General features: G+C 42.6%; 2 protein-coding genes across 2 annotated transcripts in view; one reads left to right on the forward strand and one right to left on the reverse strand.

The window, feature by feature from the left end:
• Nucleotides 1-7,102: 7,102 nt before the first annotated feature.
• Nucleotides 7,103-10,093, forward strand: LOC308317990 (dendritic cell-specific transmembrane protein-like; the record flags this gene model as incomplete). Its single annotated transcript, XM_080767338.1, has 3 exons — nt 7,103-8,149; nt 9,482-9,829; nt 9,962-10,093. The coding sequence occupies 3 exons, from the start codon at nt 7,103-7,105 to the stop codon at nt 10,019-10,021; spliced, it is 1,455 nt and encodes a 484-aa protein (XP_080623464.1). The 3' UTR covers nt 10,022-10,093.
• A 4,683-nt stretch (nt 10,094-14,776) lies between these two features.
• Nucleotides 14,777-26,019, reverse strand: part of LOC308318956 (regulating synaptic membrane exocytosis protein 2-like) — a gene marked incomplete at both ends in the record, with an annotated part of 267,580 nt that continues 256,337 nt past the window's right edge. The window contains 5 exon segments of the mRNA XM_080768695.1: nt 14,777-14,980; nt 15,452-15,591; nt 16,085-16,186; nt 16,986-17,098; nt 17,609-17,750. Coding sequence (XP_080624821.1) covers nt 14,777-14,980; nt 15,452-15,591; nt 16,085-16,186; nt 16,986-17,098; nt 17,609-17,750 — 701 coding nt within the window.

Here is a 26,019-nt window from a genome sequence, read left to right on the forward strand (position 1 = left end):
TTGATTGTGAATTCATTTGTGAAAGAGCATAATTAATTGACCTAACGATTGCATCACACAGCATCAGGGGCCTGAGGCCGTAAAGCAGTGATTACGTAACTGAAGAATGAAACAACTGTTAGTGTCCCGCTTCATATAATTTAGGCGACCCGGTAGTACGGCTGTTTGTTTAAACATTAAGCAAACAAAAAATATATACCGGTATGTAAACAAACAAACACTTAAAATTTAACCCTGGCCTTGGCGGGCAGAGTGGCCCAGGACTCCAGGCTGGTAATCCGTGTCACGGGTTTGAGTCCCGAGCCTGACGACCTTTGCTGCGTGTCTCCCCCAAGAAATAATACATAAATAAATGTTTATTTTATTGCCCAGGCCTAGTAAGAAAGGTCCCATGTTGGTACTTAACCATTACGTGAATTAATAATGACACTAATTAATTCCATGAATGACAGAACTGACAAATAAAGAAATCTTGGAGCCAGCCAGCCAGCCTCTCTCTCTCTCTCTCTCTCTCTATTGTTGGTTGGATACTAAATGCATGAAAATATATATTTTCCAGAAAATCCCTTAGTTATGCCAGTTACAGTGCACACGCACGCAGCTAAATGTCGACGTGTACTGTAGTTTCTACTCCAAGACAAGATGATAAAATATGTATTTGGGACAAACATTCATCTATGTAGCCCCACAGTCCACTTACTGCAATTAACTCTGTGCAAAATATGCTTTCTGCGTGTGTTCTTTTTGACTTTCTTCAATGGCAGCCTGCCTAGCTGTTCCCAGAAGTAGATTAAGCACAGTAAATTACACCACTGCCTTTCTTCTATAGCACCACCCTGAGGCCAAAACATCCACTAATGGTCATGCCCACACACACATATATAGTCATGGCCATAATACGCTCGTATCTGACAGGTCAGCTCTTCATAAATGCCTGTATATGGGCGTATCGTCGTGCTTCAGTAGGGCATGTCCAGTGCATATACACACTGTATGAGCATATCTGTGCGCCAGACACAGACACTTGATGAACATTATGTGGTAGATGACATAACATTCAGGAAATCCAACTCTTTTTTTAAAAAGGCTTTAGTGTCACGGTGCGAGGCAGAGAGGTGTAGAAGTGCAGAGAGTCAAGCGGAGGACAGGATGGTACGTTCAGATGGAAGGGGTTTCTTAACTATGAAGAAACCAGGAACAGGCACGAGGAAACACTAGGAAACTAAGGCCCTCATTTGTCAACACGGTGTACACCCAAATGTGGGTGTACACTGTACAGTACACCCTTATTTGCGTGTACACCGCGTTGATAAATGAGGGCCTAACACTGGGAATTGAGAATTCAAGCTTTTAGCATTCAAATAGGAAATAGGACTGAACGCGAATACTGAACGCGAATACAAATCAACAGACGTGAAAACACAAAGGCAAATAGACAAGGGCTAACTATAGACACAGGTGAACACAACTGACAATCAACACTGGGATAGGCTGGGGGACTAAGAGGATGTTCTGGAAAACATGGACTAATCACAAAGTTAGACGTCAGAAGTCAGGTACAGAACTACACGTACAGTGGCAAAATAATGCTACAGAGTGTAAGGTAAACTCTAACTGGAAATAAGAAACAAGGAAAACACAATACTACAAAATCACAGTAAAAACCAAACAGAAACATAGAAACACTAACTAAAACTAAGAACAAGGATACACAATATGAATACACGGATCGTGACACTTTAGGACTTCATTCGCATGACATTTTGTTTATCAGAATAGCATGGATATTCTTTAGTGAAATTGTATTTTTCTTTAAACAATATGTCATACCCATAGACATATCTTTTTTTTTAAGTCTACGATTACAAGGAAACATTTTTATTTTAAAAACTGTCATCTTTTCATTAAAACTCATTTATATTGAGCAGCACGGTGTGCTTTATTAGACTGTTTTATTTTGCTTATGCAGCATTTCTAAGATGGATGTCACAACAATAATGCAATAAACCTCAGTAAGAATATATAATTGTGAGTGCCATCTTATTCACTGACAGAAGCACTATGCTTTGCTAGAGTTTTAGGGGTGCCTCACATGGAAAAGTAAAGTGCTGTACTTGACGTCATCTTGTCCCTAACACAAACATTAAATGCCATTAACAATAAAGATAATTTAATGTTTGTGTTGGCACTTGTGTGGCACCGTTACATCCCCTAATCAACATGAGTTAGACTTTAAAGGGATAGTTCAGATTTTGTTTTTACTTTAGCTGTATGAAATACTTGCCATTAATATAGTGGTTGCAACTGTATTAATTGATTGCCCGAGTCCCGTTGTGAGAGTTCTGCTCTGGTTTTGGTGAAATATTGAGTAGTTCCGGTCATTTTGTGGGGGGCACACATGCAGTAAAAGTAAATTAATCCACAACGATAATTTGTATTGTTGACCTATTTATTTCTAAAATATTAGTGCAACTTTCGTTCATTTTTTACCACTCTATCACACGGAACTATGTTTTTTGTGTCCATATCACTACGCCCAAAAAATAGTTCCATGTGATAGAGGGGTCAAGGTTGAACGAAAGTTGCGCTAATATTTTAGAAATAGGTCAACAATACAAATGTACTTTTACTGCGTGGCCCCAGTGCCCCCCACAAAATGACCGGAACTACTTCATATTAACCAAAACCAGAGCAGAACTCCCACCATGGGACTCGGACAATCAATTAATACAGTTGCAAGCACTATATTAATGGCAAGTATTTCATACAGCTTAAGTTAAGAAAATCTGATTTGTTTAAATAAATGGGACCATAATTTTCCAAAAAGAAAATTATGAAAATGAGACTTTAAACTAGTGACTGGAAGCAGAAAGTAATCATGACCATGTCTATTAAGGTAATACAGTCGAGGTGAAGTTCAACCAATTCAACCACTTTTCTAGTTTGTGTTATTCTTTTGAAAATTAAAACAACGGTGCATAAAAACATAAAAAAAATATATTAAAAATAAATGAAGTGTAATTCAAATTACTTCTACAGTGAATATAACGGGTTTCTTATTTTTATTTTCACAAATTCAGTATATTAAACATTGTTTAAAAGTCCTTTGAAATGCAGTGTCATCCTTGAACAGTTGGTATATGCCATCCAGCAATTTATTCAGACGATGACCTGAGCTGACTCTATTTGCATATCTCGAGTACCAACATGCATAACGATACTGTGTCTTTGCCCATATAAGGTCAACTTCCTTGCTGTGGTTCAACAGGGGGCCAGCAGGGCTGTCACCTAGCATCATGTGGCATACTGCGTCCTGTTGCGGTGGCATGCTGGCCGTGTGGTACGATGGCATAATGTGAGGATTCATCAGGATGCTCCACGGGTCAGTGGAGCTCCGCGAGGTGTGACTCATCCCCATGTGCTGCCTGGCCTGCCAGAGGTTCTCTTTACTCAAGTAAACGCAGCAACACAATATGAACGTAAAGAAAGAAAAGCAGGAAAGCAATTTCCTCTGGAAACTGGCTGCACTTGGTTAAGGCTGTTTGCCGAAACGCGTCAGTGTTCTCAAATTGAAAGAGAAATTGAACAATATGAAAGTACACTTAACAATGGCCCTGTGTTTGACACGAGCATGGGATCTTCTTCAGGTTTGAGACGAGTAAGGACGTGCTGTGATTGGCCAGTAGCCAGTCGTGGGCAAACGCTCTCGCCAGAACATGATTTACTATTCTGTCCTTTATCGGGTCGCAACTCCAACGGGGGTGAGTCGGCTAAGCGAACTTCGCATCGTTCGGCACGAACGCATATTTGACATCTCCAGTAAAAGTACAAATGGGCGTCAAGCACTTTTTGAGCCCCTCCTATGCCCAGCTTTCCGGGTTTGTGTGAACACAAACATTGTCATGGGATTGGCTGATCACCCCATAGTGATGATTTGTTTGGCTGAGCAAAGTACATATTGAAGATAAAAGTGAGGGTAGAAAAGTGAAGATGGAAAAGTGAAGACGCAAATTGCGATTGGCCGGAATGTGATGATGTATGACGACAAGAGCGCCCCTCACTTCACACGGGTGTGATTCTTCTAACTCTGAGAGGATACAATTCAGCCCCGTTCCAGGGCTCTATGCTATGCTCCTCTACACTAAATATGCTCTGCAAAAATAATTGGTGATCTACAAAAAGCTGATTAATCCACAACCACACACAAAAATAGCAGGGGGAAAAAGCAGAAGTTTGATTGAAATCAGAAATTAACATTCAGACTGTCAGGAAATGCATCACAATCATCAAACAAACAAAAAAGCAATCCATCACATTTTTCTTCTTTCAACTTGAGAGGTGCAATAATTTGTCATTTTTAATCATATCAGCTGAATCCTGACTGCTACATTTTCAGTCAGCACCCAGAGAAAGGTGTGTGCAGAGAACACGCTTGCATCGTTGTGCTGAATAGGGATTATATTATAATGCTTATATATTCATATCTCGTATGATGAATAGCCAATCTGCTCATGAGTCGCAACGCGAAGTGCTCTGAGCTTGTAGATCGGATATTTTCGGTGTGCAACACTGCCACGCCCACGCTATCAGGCAGCAACAGAATGTCTTTAGTCTGTTTGAATGATATAATATGTGAGGAAAACTGTCTCTGCTGTTTGATGAGGAGCAGACGACAGGCAAGTCAATGCAGTCCTTTGTATCGTTTAACCCATTCTGAACGGGAACCCCTTTTGGTGTTGGCATCATGTTATGCTTTAGCTATTTTTGAAAAATTCGAAGAACGACTGACATTTTTAGAATCTGATCTCAGGTCAGAATGGGTTCATCAGACCAGTGTGTTGTCCAGTGGAAACCTCGCATGAATCTGATCTCAGGTCAGAATGGGTTAAAATTGTGAAAGGAGACTCAGGCAGTTTTCGCAGTTCTCTGGCCTTTCATTCACCCCATATGACTAATTATTCATCACATTATTTCAACTTTTTAATTTGGCTTTGGAGAGTTAAGCTAAACAGCAATCATGTATAGATTTATGTGCAGGTTAAAACAGACTCTGAGAACAGCATCATCATTGCATCACTTTCTAACCCTGCTAAGAGCTCTGTCAGACTATCATCAAAGCTGTGGAGCCACTGGCATTCTAGCCTGTATGTACAGAGATAAGTCCCCCCCTGTTTGTTTGTTTATTTATAGTTTGTTTACTTTTGTGTTTTTATGTTTTATGTGCTCCGCCCTATGTGCCCCCCTGTGAGTATCTTGAATAAAGTTTGAATTGAATTGAATTGAATAATGTCACGCAAGTGTGACCTAAACTGGCAACAAACGGTAAGTTTGTTTTTTCAAAAGTTTTCATGTAAGCATCCATTTGTAACAGATGCAAACATGGGAAAAGTACTACTGAACTATAGTAACTTAAGGTAAGTAGTTGTATTGAATGAACATGAAGTAGCCTACAGTATATCCACATAAGTAGGCCCAAAGCCTGAATACCTCCACTGCAGATTGCACTGCCATGCATACATCAAACATAACATGCAAGTAGAAAAATGTCCCAGTAGCCTATACATTGTCACGAATCACGATGTTGGACATTTAATATGTCTACTTACTTAGAAACAAACTGATGGCTTGGGATGGTAACAGCACTCAGAAACTATCTTGCTGAATTGTTTACAGGGGAAAAGGGAACTGACTAGTCACTCACTTCCTGTTTTCACCCCTCAATGCCTTCTGACAGAAATACAAGGGGTTGGGCCATTATGCATCCAGCAAGCCTGACCCAGTAGTCACTTTGAGTGGCACCACCACACAAAGAGCATGCAATGCATATGCCCCCTAAAGACAGTCAAGTCACATGAGGAACATATTCCATTACATAAATATAAATTACCATATTGTGTTCAGAAGTATTGACCGTTAGCGAGGGTCTGTGTTTGGAGTACTGTAGGTCTTGTACCAGTCAGTTCTCTGCACTTTGGCCGCAGCATTTTAAATGAGCTGGAGCCTTTGTTACAGTGCAGTCGTTTTAGGGAAGTACGGCTTAAAATGACCTAAATTTATGATGTACATTATCATCATTGTTTCTGTACTTATTATACTGGTGTTCCTTCCGCTTTGTGGTCAGAGGTTTAAATATTGCCTCCAAGAAGATGAGCAATACCCTTTAATAAGTGGAAGACTGTACACTAGCTGTTCGTGAAAGACTACATTGTCAAGCTGTTGCAATTTGCTGATGTTAAGAGTCAGAGGACGACATTGTGAGATATTATCACTATTAATGACAAGAATACTCGCAGTCCTATACTCTATGGCACAATAATCTGCGAAAATCTACAATCTATCTCAGCATGTCAACGAGACACTTTGTGAGCTTGTATAGGTTGTAAATTGGCTATTTTTCAGTGAATGGATTTGGCGTAGAGGGGGAAAAAAATAAGTACCCCTGTGTCAACCCATTGAACCTGAGCAAAACACTCACATGCACGCACGTGTACACACACACACACACACACACACACACACACACACACACACACACACACACACACACACACACACACACACACACACACACTTTAAAATCATTATTGCCCCAGTGAGGAACGTTTAGAAGGAGCTGGAGCCTTCCTACAGATTTCTTGGAAAGTCCAGCTCGAAATGCAATGACCTAAAATGTGTGTTATTATTATTTTGGTTTTTACTTCTGCTTCGTGGTAAATGTTTAAGACAAGTGCCGCCTCCAAGAAGATGACTGGGACATGAGTAACAATACCCAAGGTTTGAGTAATATACGTATGCTTTGTTTTAACACTGTTTATGGAGAAGCATGCAGCGCACAACACAGCACAGCTGAACTCTACAGATAGATTTAGGGTTTGTACTTTATGTCTGTCATTTCATTAAAAGTAGTAGCTCTGTATTAGATGAACTGGATTTCTTTCAACCTAGACTTTACTTTTGCATCGAATACATCCTTTACTTTTGCTACGAATAGGCCTCCTATACATACTTTATGTTGTCACTGTGTTTGTGCTCTACAGAGATTTGGAGTGTTCCTTCAGAGGCCGAGATTTGTACACGTGCTGCCTGCCACTTCTTTCACAACATGTACATCCCGGCAGCAACACTGCAGTGCTTCAGGGACCTGGGATCTCTGGCCTTGGAGGTTTATGTAAGTGGCGCCAGGAGGGACAGCTGGAGGTCAACAGTGCTGCTCCTCCTCACCTGTCTCCTGTTCAGTGCCCTGCTGGGCTCCCTGCTCCTCCTGTACCTCCTCCACGCGCTGGGCACCGCGGCGGAGGTGGCCGGGGGCACCGCGGCCTCCGTGGGAGCACTGCTGGCGCTCGCCCTCTTTCTCTCAAAGACGGTGCGCTGTGCCGCCGTTCTGTTTCTGGTCTCCTGCTTCATGAAGCAGAGTCGCAAGCTGCTCCTGACCGCCTGGGTCAGCTTTGTGGTGTTGAGGAACGTCCAGAACACGTTGGACAACCTCACGGGCCTCACCGGGAGCATGATATGCAACTTGCAAGCAAAGAAGGAATATATCGCCACGCCGCTGGAAAAATACATCGAGATGCTGAACTGGGTCGGGGACATGCTCAGGCAATTTCCTGATATCAGCGTGGTCAATTTTGATTCCAAACTCGACATTTCACTCAAGATATACGACGGCAAATTCAAGGAGAAACTCGTGGACGCCAGGCAGAATCTGAACAAAACCGCCATATGCATCCGGTCCGCTTTGAACGCGGTGTCCTCTGTGAGTGACAGGATGTTCCCCGCGCTCAGCTTCCTCCTGCTTGTGACTTTTATCGCGCTGCACGTGAGGAAGTATTGCAACAACTTGAAATATCAAAACAAGTTCATAAGCAGCAGATTCGTCTCCTTTGACGAGAAGCAGAGGGCGGCAGGGAGGCCTCACGCCATGCCCCTCACGCCTGCCGAGGCAAAGCGTTACGTCTCCATCCTGTCCGCTCGGCCCACCTCCAAGGAAGGGAAAGCCATGCTGAAATTTGGAGTTCCAATATTCACCCATTTCGTGGCCTGGGTGGTGTTTGTTTGTGTGGATGGATTGATATACTGGTTTGTTAATATTGTAACTGTGCAACTGGCACAGCTGAAACCACTCCAAGTCCCCTTGATTATGAGCATCCAGGTAGGTTATGTTGGTTAAAAACTATAATTTGAGCAAGGCAATATCTTGATAATGTGATGATACTATTATTTGTTACAAAAAATTATCAGAAAGTGAAAATATGCAGATCTACAAAAGCTCAATTGACCATGCGTTGTGAGCTTTTAGACCTGCTATTTTCTTTAACATTTTAGATGTTTTTTTAAATGATACATAAATGACAAAAAGACCACACTTGACTCCCATCATGATATTACAATAATGCCAAAATCCCAGATGATATCTTTGTGAGAATGATCGTCCCTCTGGAAACAGTACAGAGGTGTATTTATGACTAGGCCTACACAGGAACACATACAAGCACAACACCTGATGCTCCACTCTCAGCCCAAACCTCAGTGCACTGGCAGCCTGTTATATTCAGCTGTGCTGATTGAATGTGGACTGTACCATTATACAGGGGTATACATACCGTGAATAGTGTTTATAGCTATCTAGCTATATATCTTGTGTTGTGTTTATAGCAGACTCCTCACTCAAATGTGCACTTGCAGTTTGGGCAACTCGAAAGCAAACTCCACATGCCCCAACATTTAATTGACTTGCCATAGTGTCAACCGGCCCTTACCCCTGTGTCGGATCCGTGGTTCGTAGCCGACAGTAGAATCATAAATCCCTAGTCCAGATGTGCCGCCCAATCCATCGCACGAGACTCGGAGTTCTTTTTACTGCTGTTTATTTAACACCGTAGAACTGACATACAAAAACAAGACAACAAAACAAAACATTAAGTTGGACGTTCATCATAATAATACATGACTTTCACAATAAGATTCAAGAACAAATACAATATTACTGACCACTTTGCCTGCTTGCACATGAATGGGGGGGGGGTGGGGGGGTCGACTTGGATCCTTCAGTCTTTCTTGAAAACCCTTTTTGTTTTCTCTTCTTTTCTCTATTTTACTTTTGCTGTAGGCTACTTAACTTTACTTTCTTCTGCTTTGCATGTTATAGTTCTCTTTACTTCTTCTAGTTTACTTTACTTATTCTGGTCTACTTTGTTTTCTTTCTTAATTCCAACTTCTTTTGCACAGAACTCTCTCTCTCTCTCTCTCTCTCTCTCAGCGATCCGGGACAGTGCATTTCCTTCTGCGCAATGATAACCTCTGACCTCTCTCACACACAAACCGGAGTAAACACAGACACACAACGAGAAACCCACAACACATTGAACACACCTAGAGCGCCCCCAAGAGGACAAAACACAGAAATAAAACCATGACATGGCAGCAGTAACACCAGATGAGTATGTTTAGATAATCATCTCATATCCATGATGTATCATTCCAGGCCATTACATCTATCCTAGGCGTGAGCCTAGGCCTGGAGAACAGCAGCAGCAGAGACTTCTCCTACAATGTGAGCCTGTTTGAGGAGAGATGCCTCTATGAACCGAAGCTGCTGCTCCATAACTCAGTGTTCCCCATGGCTGCCCTGCTCGCTGCGCTGCTGGCCATGGCCCTGATGGCCACCAAGCTTAAACAGCTGAGGCTGATCCTGTGCGAGCGCTTCTTCTCCGCCCCGGCAGAGGAGAGGGCCAAGTACCTCCACGCCAAGATCCTGCGGAAAAGATCAAAGGGGTTATTATTATTGGGAACGGATGCAGACGAGAGCGGTTTGAGGGCTCTCGTTTTCAAGGTTTGAAAGAACTACAAAAAAATTGAGTTTGCGTTTTGTTTGTTCCATGCATGGATGGATGCCCTCGATTAGGTGTTCTTTAAAACGGATCTATTTGTTGATTTGTTTTTGTTTGTTTTCTCTCATCACCAGGCACATTTCTGGTTTCCGTTGCTCTGCAGACCGAAGGAGGATGACAGTTCTAATGTGTGAACAGTATGCCCGTTACCGTTGAACAAAGTCCCCTGCCCATTGTACAGTAAATCGCTTTTCTTTTATGCTGAGGGAAATTTCTATTAGCTTGCTTTAGATTGCTTTACTGCTTTAGAGTTTATGTTTTACATTATGTATATTTTTACTGTACTGTACTCCCTGGCCTCTCTCTGTGTGTGTGTGTGTGTGTGTGTGTGTGTGTGTGTGTGTGTGTGTGTGTGTGTTGCAGCTACGTACACGTACACATACATACCCACATAACTCCGTGTGGCTCGCACCACTCAAACAAATATGATTTAGCAAAAAACCTGCCTTGCATGGTGGCTCTCTATAGGCTATAACAAGCCCATGTGGCCCAACGGTGCCGGAGAATAACTGCTCACAGACAGAAAGATGGACACACACACACACACACACACACACACACACACACACACACACACACACACACACACACACACACACACACACACACACACACACACATGCTTGTTGGGTGTTGTATGGTATTTAATCAAATCCTCATGAGGACACCTACTGTTACTGATCCACTTACTCCCAGCTGCTGCTCAGCAGGTCAGGTGACCTCAGCCAGCTGACTGTTTGTCCTTGGCGGTCTTATGATAGCAGCGGCATCATGCACACACACACACACACACACACACACACACACACACACACACACACACACACACACACACACACACACACACACACACAATCTCTCTCTCACATAATGCTTAATCTGTATGCTGATTGCACGTGTCGTATATGCATAGATATAATACATCTAGAGCGGGCAGATTGTCCGGGTGTCCGGCTTTTAATTTCAATGAAAGTTGCTCACCCGGAAGTCTGCCGGCATTTATACCCCAAATAAGGGATTGGCCGCAATATTGAGGGCGAACCCGTGACAGGGCTGTCACAGCCCTGTGACATGACGCTGTCACTGATATGATATCCACACAATACTGACCATGATACTGACCGGCTGACGCAACTGGTCCATGTCCACTGTTGTTTTGTCTTTGAGGGGCGCCAGCCCCCTCCTATACACACAGGTTTAATGTTTGTCTTTAGTTCAATGTTTGTTTTGTATAAACGCCACTGAAATTTACGTCATAATGTACCTCATTACGTCATATTGTCTCTTTATTGTTCATGGCGTTTAATGTTTGTGTTGGCACCGTTTGTTTTACATTACCTAATCAACACGAGTTAGACTTTAATATATTAGCGCCCCTCACTTCACACGGGTGTGATTTTTATGGTATTTGAGCTTCCGAGCTTCCTTCCTTGAGGGAGTTCCAGGGGGTCCCCAGCTAAATGATAGTTTGGAACCAAATGGACCCTAATGTAATGGTCTGTAACTCTGAGAGTGTACAAATGGAACCATGTGTACACTCTCAGAGTTAAATCCTTGACATGAAAGTTTGGGAACCACTACCCTATATATATCCATTATCTATTACCTAACCAGTGCATGAAGTGAATCTAAATCTAATCGTTTATTAGTAATTAGTAATTATTAGTAATGGAAATTGGGGAAATTGCGGAATTGCGGAAATGGAAATTGCGGAAATTGCGAAATTGCGGAATTGCGGAAATGGAAATTGCGGAAATTGCTGAAATGGAAATTGCGGAAATTGCTCGTTAATAAATGAATCGTTATTATAACTATGCTACTGTATTTGCAGTGCAGTATCTGGGACTCACTGTATATAAGGTACTGTATGTATGTCTGTATGCGTGTTTGTTCATCATATCATTTTGCCAATACTCAGCATCATTGTAAATTGTGTAATATCCATTTTTTTATTTTTAATTTGAAAAATAACTTACATAAATCTCTGTACTCAACCATACTTTACCAAGACATAGCCTTGGCATTAACACATTGCACAAAAATAAATAAAAATTAAAAGGCATTCAAAAGGATAAATAAACATGTCTTTGTCATCGTGCGAGGCATTATTCCCATTCCGGAAAGATTCTATCAGTCTATTCATGTTAGCTTGTTTATTAAATTGTGACATCTAACGGTATGTACAATGAAAATAAAAATGGAAATATATAGCTTCTTACAGCAAACCAGGCCTTCCATGGAAAAGGAATAGTGCCTCAGGTCAATTTCATTCAGACATACTGCAACTATAAGATTCATATACACTTCCCAGACTTGAGAAGCATTATATAATTACTAAAAAATAGAAAATAAAAAATAAACTGGTCTTGGCTTTGAAATAAACTAACAAAAATATATAGTAAATGAATTTCATTTTCATTAAACAAGGAGAAAAAAAAAAAAAGCATTTCGTGTGGCAATATCCCTTTGTTGTTTGACTTTGTGGTAAGCTCATCTCTTTTATTCAGTGCTTGTAAAATTAAACTTTTCAGCAACACACAACTTCTTTGCATGTTGACTGCCTCTTGATTGGGTACCAATACAGATTATTTTTGCATGTTAGTCAACAATACTGAAATACACTTGCAATCACAACTGTTTTGTCAACCTCCATTAATTATAAAATAGTTTCCATGTCACTCTTTTTTTTCCTTTTTTTTCTCAAAAATAAATAAAATCATGATTTTTTTTTTTTGGGGGGTGGGGGTGGGGTGGGAGTGGAATCTCTTTTTTTTTTTTTTTTTCCTTTTTGTCAAAACTTGAATAACTGGCCATAAAAGACCAATAAACTAATTTAATCGGCCATAAAAGACCAACAAACTAATTTGCTGTAGAATTCAATGTAAGGTGCGGGAGGAAAGTAACGAAGTTGATCATGCACTGTACAAGAAACTGCAAAAACTCCAAATATCGTCTTTATCAAAACATGCTGAGTTTACTGTAAGGTGTGCCCAAGCCATGTTGCAGAAAAATCCCTTTTCAACATGCTTGTTAAACAAATCAACTCCAAAATAAAATACATACCGAAAACAATACGGAACTGTAAAATAACGAACAGTCCGAAAAAATCTGGACAATATCAGGGGATTGGACAATGGTAGCAATGAATAATACAATGAATAGTACCCTGGAACAACGGGGGGGGGGGGGGGGGGGGGAGAAGAGAAACATGTACAATTTGCACATAATGTTTATCTTCATAAGGCTTTTGCCTTTTTACAATGAAATAAATAATTTACATTTATTTTCATTATACTTTTTGTCACATAAACATTTTCTTTTTGATAAATAACTCCAAAAATGTTCCTTTTAAGTTTCCCTTTATCTGCATGTCTGTAAAACACAGACTAATGGATGGTCTAAAAGAATGATAAACAATGTGTCTGTTTAATCACGCCGTTGCATTCACTCTCCTTGAAAACCATGCACTAGTGACATTTATCTTTAAAAATAATATAAATTGTTGAAAATGGCTGATCTGTTTTGTTTGTTTCTCTTCATCTTTTTTAAATTTAAATTTTTTTTGCAAGTTGCAGCCTCAAGAAAATAATTAAAAATGTATTTTATTTTTAATTCAGCTAAATTATTTTGTCCATGCAAAAAAAATAAAAAAATCCTCCTTTTTAAATTTCATACAATATATCAACAGAGAAAGAATGGTCGTTGGATCATTACAAGTTCTGTGAGGGTTTCTGATAATTTACTGGTTGTTCTGGAGCATCGAATAAGGTAGTCACTGCAGTATTGCCTTTGATTAACTTAACCCATATTAGGCGGGAACCCCTTTTTGTGTTCATGTCATGTCATGCTTTAGCTATTGAAAAATAGCAGATCTACAAGCTTGTAGGTCTGCCATTTTTGAAAAATCGAAGAACGACTGACATAGAAACATAGCTTCTTCAGATAACTGTCATTTTCAAACAGACATTTTTAGAATCTGATCTCAGGTCAGAATGGGTTAAAACAAGTCTCTCTGGGGTGATCTATACCAGTGTGGTTGGATGCTGCATATAAACGGATCAGTATCAGAGGGGCCTGCAGTATCTCTGGATGTGTTTAGTTTAGTTTTTTGGAGAGGAGGGGGAGGGAGGGAGGGAGGGAGGGGTGGATTGTGTGCACAAGCTGAGACGCACCTCTCATAAAGTAAAAAATAAATAAAATAAAGGTCTCCAAGGCTCCGTCTACAACACGGCTAGGTCTGTTGGCGTGGCGTGACCAAGCTTCTGGTATCAGGAACACCTGTCAACCCCTTCAGGTACAAGTATACAATATGTACACTGACATCAAAGAAATTATGTTCAAATTAAATTAAAAAAATAAATTAAAAATTAAAAAAAATAAATTAAAAAAAAGGAACATTTATTTTTCATTCGAAAAAGAAAAACAAAAAAAGGGCTTCTGTAGAACTCATGAAGCAGTTCCCAGTACATGACCCCCATGGCTTCGAAATTGGATGAAAACACCCGGAACTGACACAGATTCCTCGTGCTAAGGAGTTCGTTCATTCGTTCCAGCTTTCCTCCAACAAACAACAACGATAACAACACCTGGCGTTTTCCCCAGGCCGCCAGGCCGCCAACGCGCCCGCAAACGCGCCGCAAACGTGTGCAACGTTTTTTTTTTGTTTTTAGAATTCTCTTCTTTTTTTCTTAATTTTTTTGCTCAAAAACCCCCCCCCTCCCCCACAGGATCACTTTTCAGCACACCCCTAGAAACAGGCTCAGAAGACACAACATCAAGCATGCAGTGTAACCGGGGCGGCTCCGTGACCTGTTTATCCATCGCAACACACTGGCTTGCTACAATAATGCTACCAGTCAGTCCAACACACGCTGCTGCTGCTGCTGCTGCTATGACCGAGAGAAACTGTCCAGTGAGGATTGGGAAGCTCTTCTGGTCAGGGGGGCCAGGGTAGGGTCAACCAACGAGGAGGGAGGAAAGAGCTTGAACCAGCCAATCACCATGTTGGACAGGTCCAGATCGTCCAAGAGTATCTGAACTGCTCCCATGAATGATTTGTGGTCCATGCGTCCGTAGTCGCCCCATACGATGATCTGCGTGGGGTGAGGGAAAAGATTAATAAAAAAACGTTGGAAATGTCCTTTTCTATTGAATGCCACTGGATTTGCTGTCCGGAAGAAACCACCTAACCTAAAAAAAAAATGCCTTTTTTTTCATAAATCAATGCTATTGAACACCCTTTACGTCTGTGTGTTGGTTAAAAGAAATATTGAACGGAATGGAAAGTATTAAAAACTCCAATGTTTACTGAAACATTTTGGAGTTAAGTGGTTTCTTCCAGACACGCAGAGAATTATATTGGGTAATAAACCCATCAGTGAGAATGGTAATAATACGAGGAATTAAAAATATCTAAAGCAGTGGGTTTAAAAGTGGGGTCCAGGGACCCTGTGAGTTATGGGGACCGTTGAAATTACAACATTTGAGAACCAGTGCTCTAAATTCAATTATAATTATATGAACCACGACAGCTAAACAAAGTTGACCATGTTTTTCCCACTCACCTGTAAAACCTTGTTTCCTGGACTCTCCTCAAACGGCAGTTGCTGCTGGTAAAGAGGATCCAAGGTTTTCCTTGCTACTTTTGTTTTCTTTTTGGCTATGCAGGCTCCATTTTCCAAAAGGTAGACCTTTACATATGGTGCTGTGAGGAGAGCAGAGGAGAAAATGGGAGGGGAGAGGAGAGGAGAAAATTATTATATTTAGCAAATTAATATACATTTCTCAAATACATTATTCATGACCTAACCAGCTCTTTTTACCCCACAATTTTGCAACACATATTTTCACCCTGTGTCAATTATCTAATGTAATCCTGGGCGCTGCACTCCCTCTGCCAACCTGGGGAGAGCACCGGACTGACCTCATGCTTCAATGCATGAGGAGTCCAAGTCGCTTCTTTTTGCCTGACAGGGGGGGTAGGGGTTATCCCCGGTTGGACGTAGCGCGTGGAAGGAACATGTTATTCCAACCCGTTCCTTTCCCGTCCATCAAGTGCCCCGGCTGGCCAGGAGGAGGCAGTATAGAGACCATGTTTTTGGGTTTTTTTTTTTTTTAGGAAACCTACCCTCAAAAGTACATTTCTAAAAGTGTTGTGCGCGGCCAGCAGGGGGTCAGGGGCGGTGTGTCAGACTCACCTGGCAGTGCCTTGGAACCTGGTTTTCCCACAAGGCCACGGGCTCTGATGACCTCCACCTCTAGTGCTCCCTTCTTGTCCACCATGCCGATCTGGATGTCACCTGAACACAGACACACACCGTCAGCACTGGAGCTTTTTTTTATATAATGACACATTTCCATTTTGTTTAGTCTTTTGAATGAAATGTCATTTTTAAGTTCTAGTCACATTTTAGTCATGTGAAATGGATCTCTTCTCCACTAGTCCCCTCCCTCACATTTTAGTCTAGTTTTATCTGTTGACGGAATAGACAATATATTCAGATTTAGTTTTAGTCATCGTAGCTTAGTTTTAATTTCGTGTTCGTCCGTGATAAAGATGCAGACGTCAAACTTTTTTTTAAGTCTATGAAATCAACACTGCTTTGTGATATATATATATATATATATATATATTTGATCATTTTAACATAATAGACCTGTGCCAGTTGGCCACCGGCTTATGGATATCTCTGTATCTGTCTGTCTGTCTGTCTGTCTGTCTGTCTGTCTGTCTGTCTGTCTGTCTGTCTGTCTGTCTGTCTGTGTCTGAAGAGTGCCAACTGACTGTGGAAAGTGGAATGGTTGCCATGACAATCAATTGGCTGAGGCAGAGGCTGGGTGAATTCTACAGGTGAGGGGACATAGGGCCGATTCATACTCCTATTTTACCGCTGTTTCATCGCTGTAGTGCCGAAATAATTTCGGCTCGTCAGAAATTTTCAGTAGCACCGAAGAGTCGACTTTAGGACGGTACCCGAATGCGCGTGTCAAATCTGAAGTCGCTGCAGGTCGATCGGGTCTCGAGTTACGTGTATTACAGATAGCAGGATAATGAAATCATCCTGCTGCACCATGGAGAGTGTAGTGTTCTTTTCTCACCCATAGGCGGCGTGGCCAACGTCTGACGTCCGACCAGCTGGGCGGGGCCCAGACCGTCCAGGAAGTCGCTGAACTGAGCGTCCGATGAAAGCCTCACGCCGGGGAAGATGAGACTGGAGACAAACAATTAAGATTCAGTATCAACTTCAATTATGCTTTGACCTGAGATCAGATTCATACGAGGTTTCCACTGGACACACACGGGTCTGATTAACCCATTCTTACCTGAGATCAGATTCTAAAAATGTCAGTCGTTCTTCGATTTTTCAAAAATAGCAGACCTACAAGCTCGTAGCGCGCCACTCGGTGGCGCGCTATGAGCTTGTAGATCTGCTATTTTTCAATAGCTAAAGCATAACATGATGCTAACACCAAAATGGGTTCCCGTTCAGAATGGGTTAAGCACTAGTTTTAAAGCCATTAGTTTTTAACTCGTTTTTAACTAGTAGCCACTAGTTTTTAAGCACTAGTTTGAAAGCCTCACACCGGGGAAGATGAGACTGGCGAGACAAACAATTGAGATTCAGTATCAACTTGAATTATGCTTTAAGCACTAGTTTTAAGCACTAGTTCTTAGTCCTGTAAACGGAGATAAGGGTTGCTATGAGGAGGCGCGTCCTTACTTTCCCTCGGAGCTGTAGCTGTTCATGCTGCCGTCCGTGGACTCCCGGCTGGCCTGCCGGGTCATCCTGTTCCTCATCTCCACCGCCAGGCCCGTCTCCGTGCTCCTCTGGATGGTGCTGCGGAGCTTCTTACCTCCTGCTTCTGGCGGAAGGAGGAGAGAGAGAGGGAGAGAGAGGTTGAGAGAGAGTGAGACGAGAGGGAGGCGGAGGTTGTCAACGCTTGCAGCATGACCACAAATCAGCCGTCTGAGCGGCTCACACGCCACCGGTTGACCTTCAGCCGGGAGATTTATTTATTCATGACGCGTCTCTTTTTGTCTGACCAAACAACTCCAAACTCTAATTGTATTTTTATGTGTTGTTCATCAAGGTTGTCCCGAGTTGACCTTCGCCGGGAGATTTATATTTATCGTTGACACGTTTCTCTGTCCGTCCGACACAAAGCGAACGGACACAGAGCTAACTCAGACGGACAGTGTTATCCTGTGTAGGCGTCGAGTTCGGCCCGTCTGTTCAAACGGTCGCGCCACGTTCATTTCTCCATGGCGATGGAACAAAGTCACCCCCCCATCCAGCAGCGGCTATACTTGAATCCTTTCTCTTTCCTTCGCTGTATTTCCTTGTGTGTGTGTAATTTAAGTGTGTACTCTATACCTATTTCCCACTGAATGCATGGAGGAATAGCCTGATAAAGTACAGAGTCAGACACAGACACAGAAGTATAGCCTGCTGTAAGATACAGCGAGGGTACAGTCACAGAACCGGGAGTCAAAAGAAGAACACCGTCTCAAAGACACCATGGATAGTTATGCAAGGGATAATGTATGATGCGGCGGCAGTAGTAGAGAAATAATGACGTATGATGATGGTTAAACACCCAGACCAAGTCCAGGTGTTTAACCGTCCTGAAGGGCAGCCTGCAGGTGCTCCGAGGCTCTGATTAGACAGCGGTCTGTTATGGCGCAGGAGCGGTCTGTTCTCAAGAAATAACACACTGCTGAATTCAGTGATTGACCAATCGGAATCAAGCATTCGACCAAGTCGTGTAATAATTATATACTATACAGTATACACCTGTTACAGACCCAGTACCCTGCACTACGCAGATACAGAACTCACACAATCACAGTGTCGTTGGATTACAGTAACCCTAACCCTATGCAAACGCATTCAATGAGCAAGAGCAAGGCGCCCCGGCCGCTCCGGTATTATTTTGGTTTGCAGCCTGGGGCCTCTGGGATATGGAGTCCTGGTTGCTATACCTATGACTATTATCCACTGATCCAAGGCGACAGCTGACGCCACCCATTAGCCCTGCTGCTGCTCATCTGCACCCATCAGCCTATATCCAAAGCCTGTGTGCGAGCAGCCACGTGGCATGCTACGCACAAGTCCATAAACAATGTTTTGAATGTCCCATGATTAAACACAAGGTTAGTAATGTCTGTATGAACACAGTGCTTCAGCTTTTCTTGGGGCTTTCCTGCCTTTTATTATTTGATAGTACATGGTGTAGATAGACAGAAAACAGGGAGTGACACGCAGCGCTTACATACTGTATGTTTATATACTGTAGTAAAGTGACCACTTAAGCTATACACATAAAACAAATTGGATATTTAGGTTACATTGAACATGTGAGCATTACAGCTGGGTTCACTACAGGTATGTTTGTATTATAAAAGGCCTGTAGCAGAATCAGAGCATACTGCTGAGTGTGTTTATATACCTTCAACATTCATCTCTCCTGCAGAATATTGCACAAGTGTTAATAAGCAATGTTAACACAGAGACTTAAGTATGGATACTCCTCCTGGTCAAATATTACTAACCTACAAGTGAAAGTTGCTCTGTCAAATTTGTATATAAGTTAAAGTACTATTCCTTAAATATTGAGTAGATACACGGGTACAATGTAGTTTGTTACTGGCTTTGACAGTAACATATCAGGCATGTGAATGACATGGCTGGGGTGCAATTGATAATAGATTAACCTCTGTAGTGTACACATCATTGTATTTATCTTAGATTGTAGTAAATCAATCACTGCAGAGGAATGACACGATGTGACTTGATCATTGGTTTACCATTTCACAGGCCAGAATGGAACGTCAAAAAAACCCTCTCATTCATATCGCATCACCTCATCTAACCTCCATTTTACTGTTTCAACGCTCTAGCGTTCTGAGACAATCAAGCATTGCCATGCACTGAAGAAGAAAGAAAGAAAGTGGAACGCGACTGAGAAATACACCTGAATGTATCGCAGAGAGAGAGAGAGAGAGAGAGAGACACCTGACATACTGTATCTCAGAGAGAGAGAGAGAGAGAGAGAGAGAGAGAGAGAGTGTCCTAGTAATCTCACGCGTTTCACTGCTCACAATGGAAGAGGCCAACAGTGACGACCACAGTGACCTGCAGCTGTGGCAAACAGCCGTAAATCCAGAACACTGTGATCAGTGGACATACCGCACTGACACACCTCACAAAGCAACCACAGGCCTGTGTGTTTTACTCTCTGTGTGACAGAGTATATATATATACAAACACCAGGTGATGTTTAAATCATCATTTTACAACAGGTCGTTTCGAGGAAGCAATCCGATTGGTTGAAACAGACATCTAGCCGTGCTTCAAATGAGCATGATGGAACAGCAATCAAAACATAAAAACCAGCTGTTCTCTGGTAAATAATGATTTTGTTTTGCAATGAAATTGAGTCAACGTATTAGTTTTTTTGTATAATAGCAATATTACACTCGAGGGTGTACTTTACCATCGTTAATGCATGCCTGCGTTGCTGCATTACCCTCTCGTGTAATATTGCTTAATTATACAACACAAATCTATATATGAATCAATATTATGTTACCGCAAATGCCAATTATGGCTCGCCTCAAATGCGTTCAAAACCATTAGTGTACGGTTTAGCTGTTAAATGACATTGGGTGTTAGTTTACACGGCTGCCTTGTTGAATCCGGAAAAACAAAAAAGCCCCTCAGACTGCTTAGTTGATTGATTGATTCAGGTGCGCTGTCTCCATCTGTCTTTTATCGATAGCAGTGGTCATTCAGTCCGCTGAATTCAGTGATTGACCAATCAGAATCGAGCATATATGTAACATATTAAAGGAGCATTCCACTCATTTTCATCATTTTACTATGTCATTATTAATATACCTTATAGTAAAAAAAAGTCCCCCCCATTCTGTGTTTCCTAGAACTGGAGGTCTGAAAAAAATCATGTTGAAAATGAGTGGCATTCCCCTTTAATGCAACATACTGTATATCCAGTCCTATATCAATGCATGGCTCCTATATATTGTAACATGACTCACTATACAAGCATGATCCACCACATTACATGACTCACAAACCATCACATACTATATTGTCTGCAAAACCCCCCACGACCCAAAACATCTAGTGCAACCATAACTGCTGTATGAATGCATGACTGAAGCCTCTGTTGATGAATCATTTCCTTGGATAATTGTGACGCTCCATTTCCTTTTAACCCATTCTGACCTGAGATCAGATTCCTACGAGGTTTCCACTGGACACACACTGGTCTGATTAACCCATTCTGACCTGAGATCAGATTCAAAAAATGTCACAGTCGTTCTTCGATTTTTCAAAAATAGCAGACCTACAAGCTCGTATCGCGCCACTCGGTGGCGCGATATGAGCTTGTAGATCTGCTATTTTTCAATAGCTAAAGCATAACATGATGCCAACACCAAAACGGGTGCCCGGTCAGAATGGGTTAAGCGCCGTGTATAATTGCTTCGCTCGGAGCCACTCCCCCCCCACCCCCCCCCCCTCCACACAGGCAGATGGGGGGGGGGGGGGGGGGGGTTGGGGGGGGGAGAGAGCATGATCCTGATTGGATGACTGAGATTGGGGTCAAACGCTTGGCTCATGTAACTGTACCTAGCATGAACCCAGGTAGACACAGCGGTTTTATCACGGCAGCGTTACGTGTTCAGTTGGCCCCATATGGAGGAGTCACGATGAGCGTGTTTTGGTCTAGCGTTCCTGGAGAAAAAAAATCGAATTTGACCAGGAAATCTGTTGAGACAATCTGTTATATATACTGTACATATGCACACTACACAACAGCAGTGGTTCTCACACTTATTTAATTTCAACTAACTATGAGAGTATGCAAATGGTACCTATAATGGAACCTCAAGGACCCCTGGGGGGGTCCACAACGGGAACAATTGGCCCCCTGGGGGCTTTTTTGTGTTATCCTTTTAGCAAAACATTTGACTGTTGTACGTCACTCACGGTTCTTAAACCTGTTAATGAAGGATTCAACCAATTCATAAATGAATCAATTTAATTTAATTTGTTTTATTATTTACTGAACTTTTGTTCCTCTGTATGTGATCTGGACCATGAGTCTGTAATAAAGACTGAATTTAAATCAATCAATGGCCCGGACCACTAATGCCAGCTATCCGGGCACCTGTAGCCAGACATCCGGCTACATTGACCGGTCGGCGGGTCAATGTAGCCGGGTTCTAGTCCAAAGCAACCCCCCCTCGCCCCAGAAATATATAAATACAATTAAAATATAGCGTATATTTAAAAAAAATCAATCAACCATGGGCTCCACTTTGAGAACCACACGGTATAACCATAAGTGTTAATTAAACCAATTTAATTTAACTCAAGAGCTACAAACAGTTACATTAACAGCACTGAGGAGGATTGCACTGTGCGAGTCACATTCCCGTCGTCCTCTATAGCTAAACAAATGCTGTGGTTCATTATTATTATTATTATTACTGCATTTGGATTAATTTTAAACCCAATCCTCACGGGGGGTCATGGGGTCATGAGGTCACGAGGTCACTGGACTATAGCGCACGTCTGCGTGGCAGGTATTCAATGATGATGCACGGCGGGTTACTGTAGGCGTGCATTACACGCCCACCAGCAGCGGCCGGTCGCCACGCCACGCCCACCACAGTCAATATACTGTGACGCTCTTCCTTCTCAGGACAATTAACCACAAGCTCAAATGTTCATAAGACATAACAAAGACATACAATACTGTACGAGAAATCATCAATACTACCATTGGAGCAGTAACATGTATATAACAGAAGTGACAGAGTGTGTGTGTGTGTGTGTGAGTGTGAGTGTGTGTGTGTGCGCGCATGCGTGCGTGTGTGTGTGTGTGTGTGTGTGTGTGTGAGAGTGTACGCGTGTGTGTGTGCATATGCGTGTGAGGGGGAGTGTGTGTATCGGGGGGGTGGGGGGGGTTACTGACTTAGGTCCAGTTGCAAATTGTATATTGTATTTCTGAAGAATTAACTACAATTGAAACAAGCCCCCTGGGGCTTTTGTTATCCTTTTACTAAAGCCTGTGACTGTACTACCTGTACTGTAACAATCTTGCTAATGGAGCATTCAATCAATCAATCAATCAATCAATCCCTCATTGCCAAATTCCTTCCTTCCCGGATTGAACAGGACAGGACAGTGTCCAAACTATTTTCAAAGGGGGTCATTATTTGAAAATATGAAACTGCCTTTGGGCCGACTGCACCTCCATGTCCTGCTGTACCTTAGTTTGGACCATAACAAAGTCACGTACAAATTAATCACATTACCGTTTATTTAACGACGTGCTACAGTATATCAATTGTCTTTTGTTGGCAGTGAACACTGCAGGCTTTCCCGCATGCATGCGTTTCATTGCCATTTCATTTACAGTCCAAAAAAAAAATCGTATTCAAATGGCAGTGTAGCCAAATGTTAGAAATGTTTTAAATTCAATTAAAAAAGCCTTTCTTTCCCCAGGTTAATTTGAAAAACACCCAGAAACTCCATTGTATACATTTCACATGACTATACTGGCAGGCCATACATGATATATTTTAGGAAGGAAGCCGTACGTGGGCCCATATCAAATCTGCCCTCAAGCCACCTTTGTCTCCCGGTCTGGACTTTGTGTAGAACAACATCTCCCCTTCCCTCTCTACTTTCTCCGCCATCCAAGCAGCCAAGCTGTTGTCAGTGACAAATCAGCACAGCTTACCTCCATCGTCCTCATCGAAGGAGTTCATGCAAGGGAAGTAGACCGCCAGTGCCTCGAACGAGGCAGAGAGGCTCATCTTGCTCTGGGAGCGCTGCATGCGCATCCCCGGAGTCGGCCCGGCCGCGTTGTGCTGCTGCCTGCCCATCGCTGCTGCTACTGTCGCTGCTGCTACTGTCGCTGCTGCTACTGTCGCTGCTGCCGCCGGTTCGGTCGGTCGGTCGGTCGGTCGCTGACTGTCAGCCTTCTCAACGAGACGAATCAAACGCAACTAGCTATCTGGCTTACTTCCAAGTAAAAAAAAATCTAATGTTAAGTGATACAAATTTTTTTAACTAATTAGAAGGTGCAATGCCTTACAGGCCTATGTTAATTGTCACTGTAATCCGGTGCTCTGTGTAGACTGCGGCTTGGAGAGAGAGAGTTGTCTCAGTGTTTTCAGACACGTCTGCTCTGTGCGCTTCTTGATGCCTCTGCTCTCCTCCTCTCCTGCTCTATCATCACACAGAGAGGGGGGGGGGCAAGCTGCATGCCTCTCCACCAATCAGAGGAGCCGGCTGCTTAAGGCGTGCAGCACAGTACAGACAGTACCTCGGCTGGCTCTCGGGGCAGAGGAGAGGAGCTCTACCCAGTGATACGTAACGTCGCCCATCTAGTCCTTTTTCTCTCACCTCACTCTGTGCTGCTATATCGCCTCGCTGTGGCGACCATGATTTACTTTTCCTCCTTTCTTGTCTTTGTGCACGTGCTCTGGCACTTTCTTTCTTAAGCCTATAACTGTATACATTTGTTTTATGTTTTGCAATTTTCTGTGAGAACATTATTAAGGGTTTAAAGCAAAGACGAATGGATGCTCACGACTGAAAATGTTTGTTCGGCCGTTCCCGACTCCCACAATTCTGTGATTTCTGATCCTAAAAGATTAACACAATATGTAGAATTATGATGTTAGGGTATTATCATCATTCTAAAGTGTTGTTATACAGTATATACACAACCAGTTTAAAGGAATGACAGACCATTCAATGCAAGTGAAAGGCTGCGTGCAAACAGCTCCCGGTGCACTGAGCAAGCCGCTGTCAAAAAATGTAGATTAGCGATCCCGTTTTATATATCGGACGTGTGGACACGTCTTTAGCATCGTAAATGCTAGAAAGTGCTTTGACTAAACCCTAACTCCACTTAAAGCTGGATGTGTTTTTTAGTTAGGTGGTTTCTTCCAGACAGCAGCGTTATATACAAAAAGGATTGAAATCAGTTGCGGCGACTGAAACCTTTCATCCACGAGTTGTTATCGTCGAGCAATACGGTCCTAAGACAAAGATAGTCCCTTTCTCTTCATCGCCGTCCAGTTTCCAACTTTAATGAATTGCATTTTTATAGAGCTTTTCCAAGTGCTCAAAGCGCTTTACAATGGTTCATTCATTCATACATTGGGAGGTGAAGCGGCGAACAGTCGACGCCAGCGTCCTCACTTCCCACACCAATGGTGGCAAGCTCACACCGACCGACTCATTGGAGGCAATGTAGGGTTCAGTGTCTTGCCCAAGGACACTTCGACATGTAGACAGGAGGAGCCGGGATTCAAACCGCCGACCCAGGGATCATTGGACAACCTGCTCTACCTCCTGAGCCACAGCCGCCCTGACCAACTTTCCCTCTCTGCCACCTATCCTGTCTTATCTGTGTGTAAAAACAAGCTGTCATCAGGTCGGGCCAACTGCTCTGCTTCTCCACTGTTATTCCACAGAGAGAGAGAGAGAGAGGGGGGGGGGGGGGGGGGTACTGGTTACATATGCCAGTACTGTAGTGTTCGCCACAGTCCTGTGACCAACACCCAGCCACACCGACCTGCACATGAAGCCTACACTCCTTTTCTGCAGCAGCAGCAACTACAACATCTTTAGCTCTTTAGCCTCACAGCTTATACTAGGTAGATGTAGATGTTATTATGATAGAGTCTCCATCCAAATGGGTCAGGGTCCGTGTCTGTACGGTAATGCACTTCCCTGGTCTAGGTTTGTTTTATAATCTTTATTCTGTCTGCGAGAGGAAAATAACGTATACAAAACAAATCTAGTCATCATTCATCACCTGCTTTGTTCACCATGGGTCTAAATCTAATCTATGTGTCTACAGTCTATGCCTTTTGTCCAGTGTTTTTCTACCATTTGAGAAGATTGCAGCCAGCTACTGTAAACACAGACGACAGAATTAAGACACGTTGGCAAGAAGGTTCACCACGAACTCACACGGTCATGGTGGTCCTTGAAATATTGTTTGTGTGTGTGCGTGTGTGCGTGTGCGTGTGCGTGTGCGAGAGAGAGAGAGAGAGAGAGAGAGAGAGAGAGAGAGAGAG

The sequence above is a fragment of the Protomyctophum bolini genome, assembly GCF_963924005.1.
Source record: "Protomyctophum bolini genome assembly, chromosome: 7".
NCBI lineage: Eukaryota > Metazoa > Chordata > Actinopteri > Myctophiformes > Myctophidae > Protomyctophum > Protomyctophum bolini.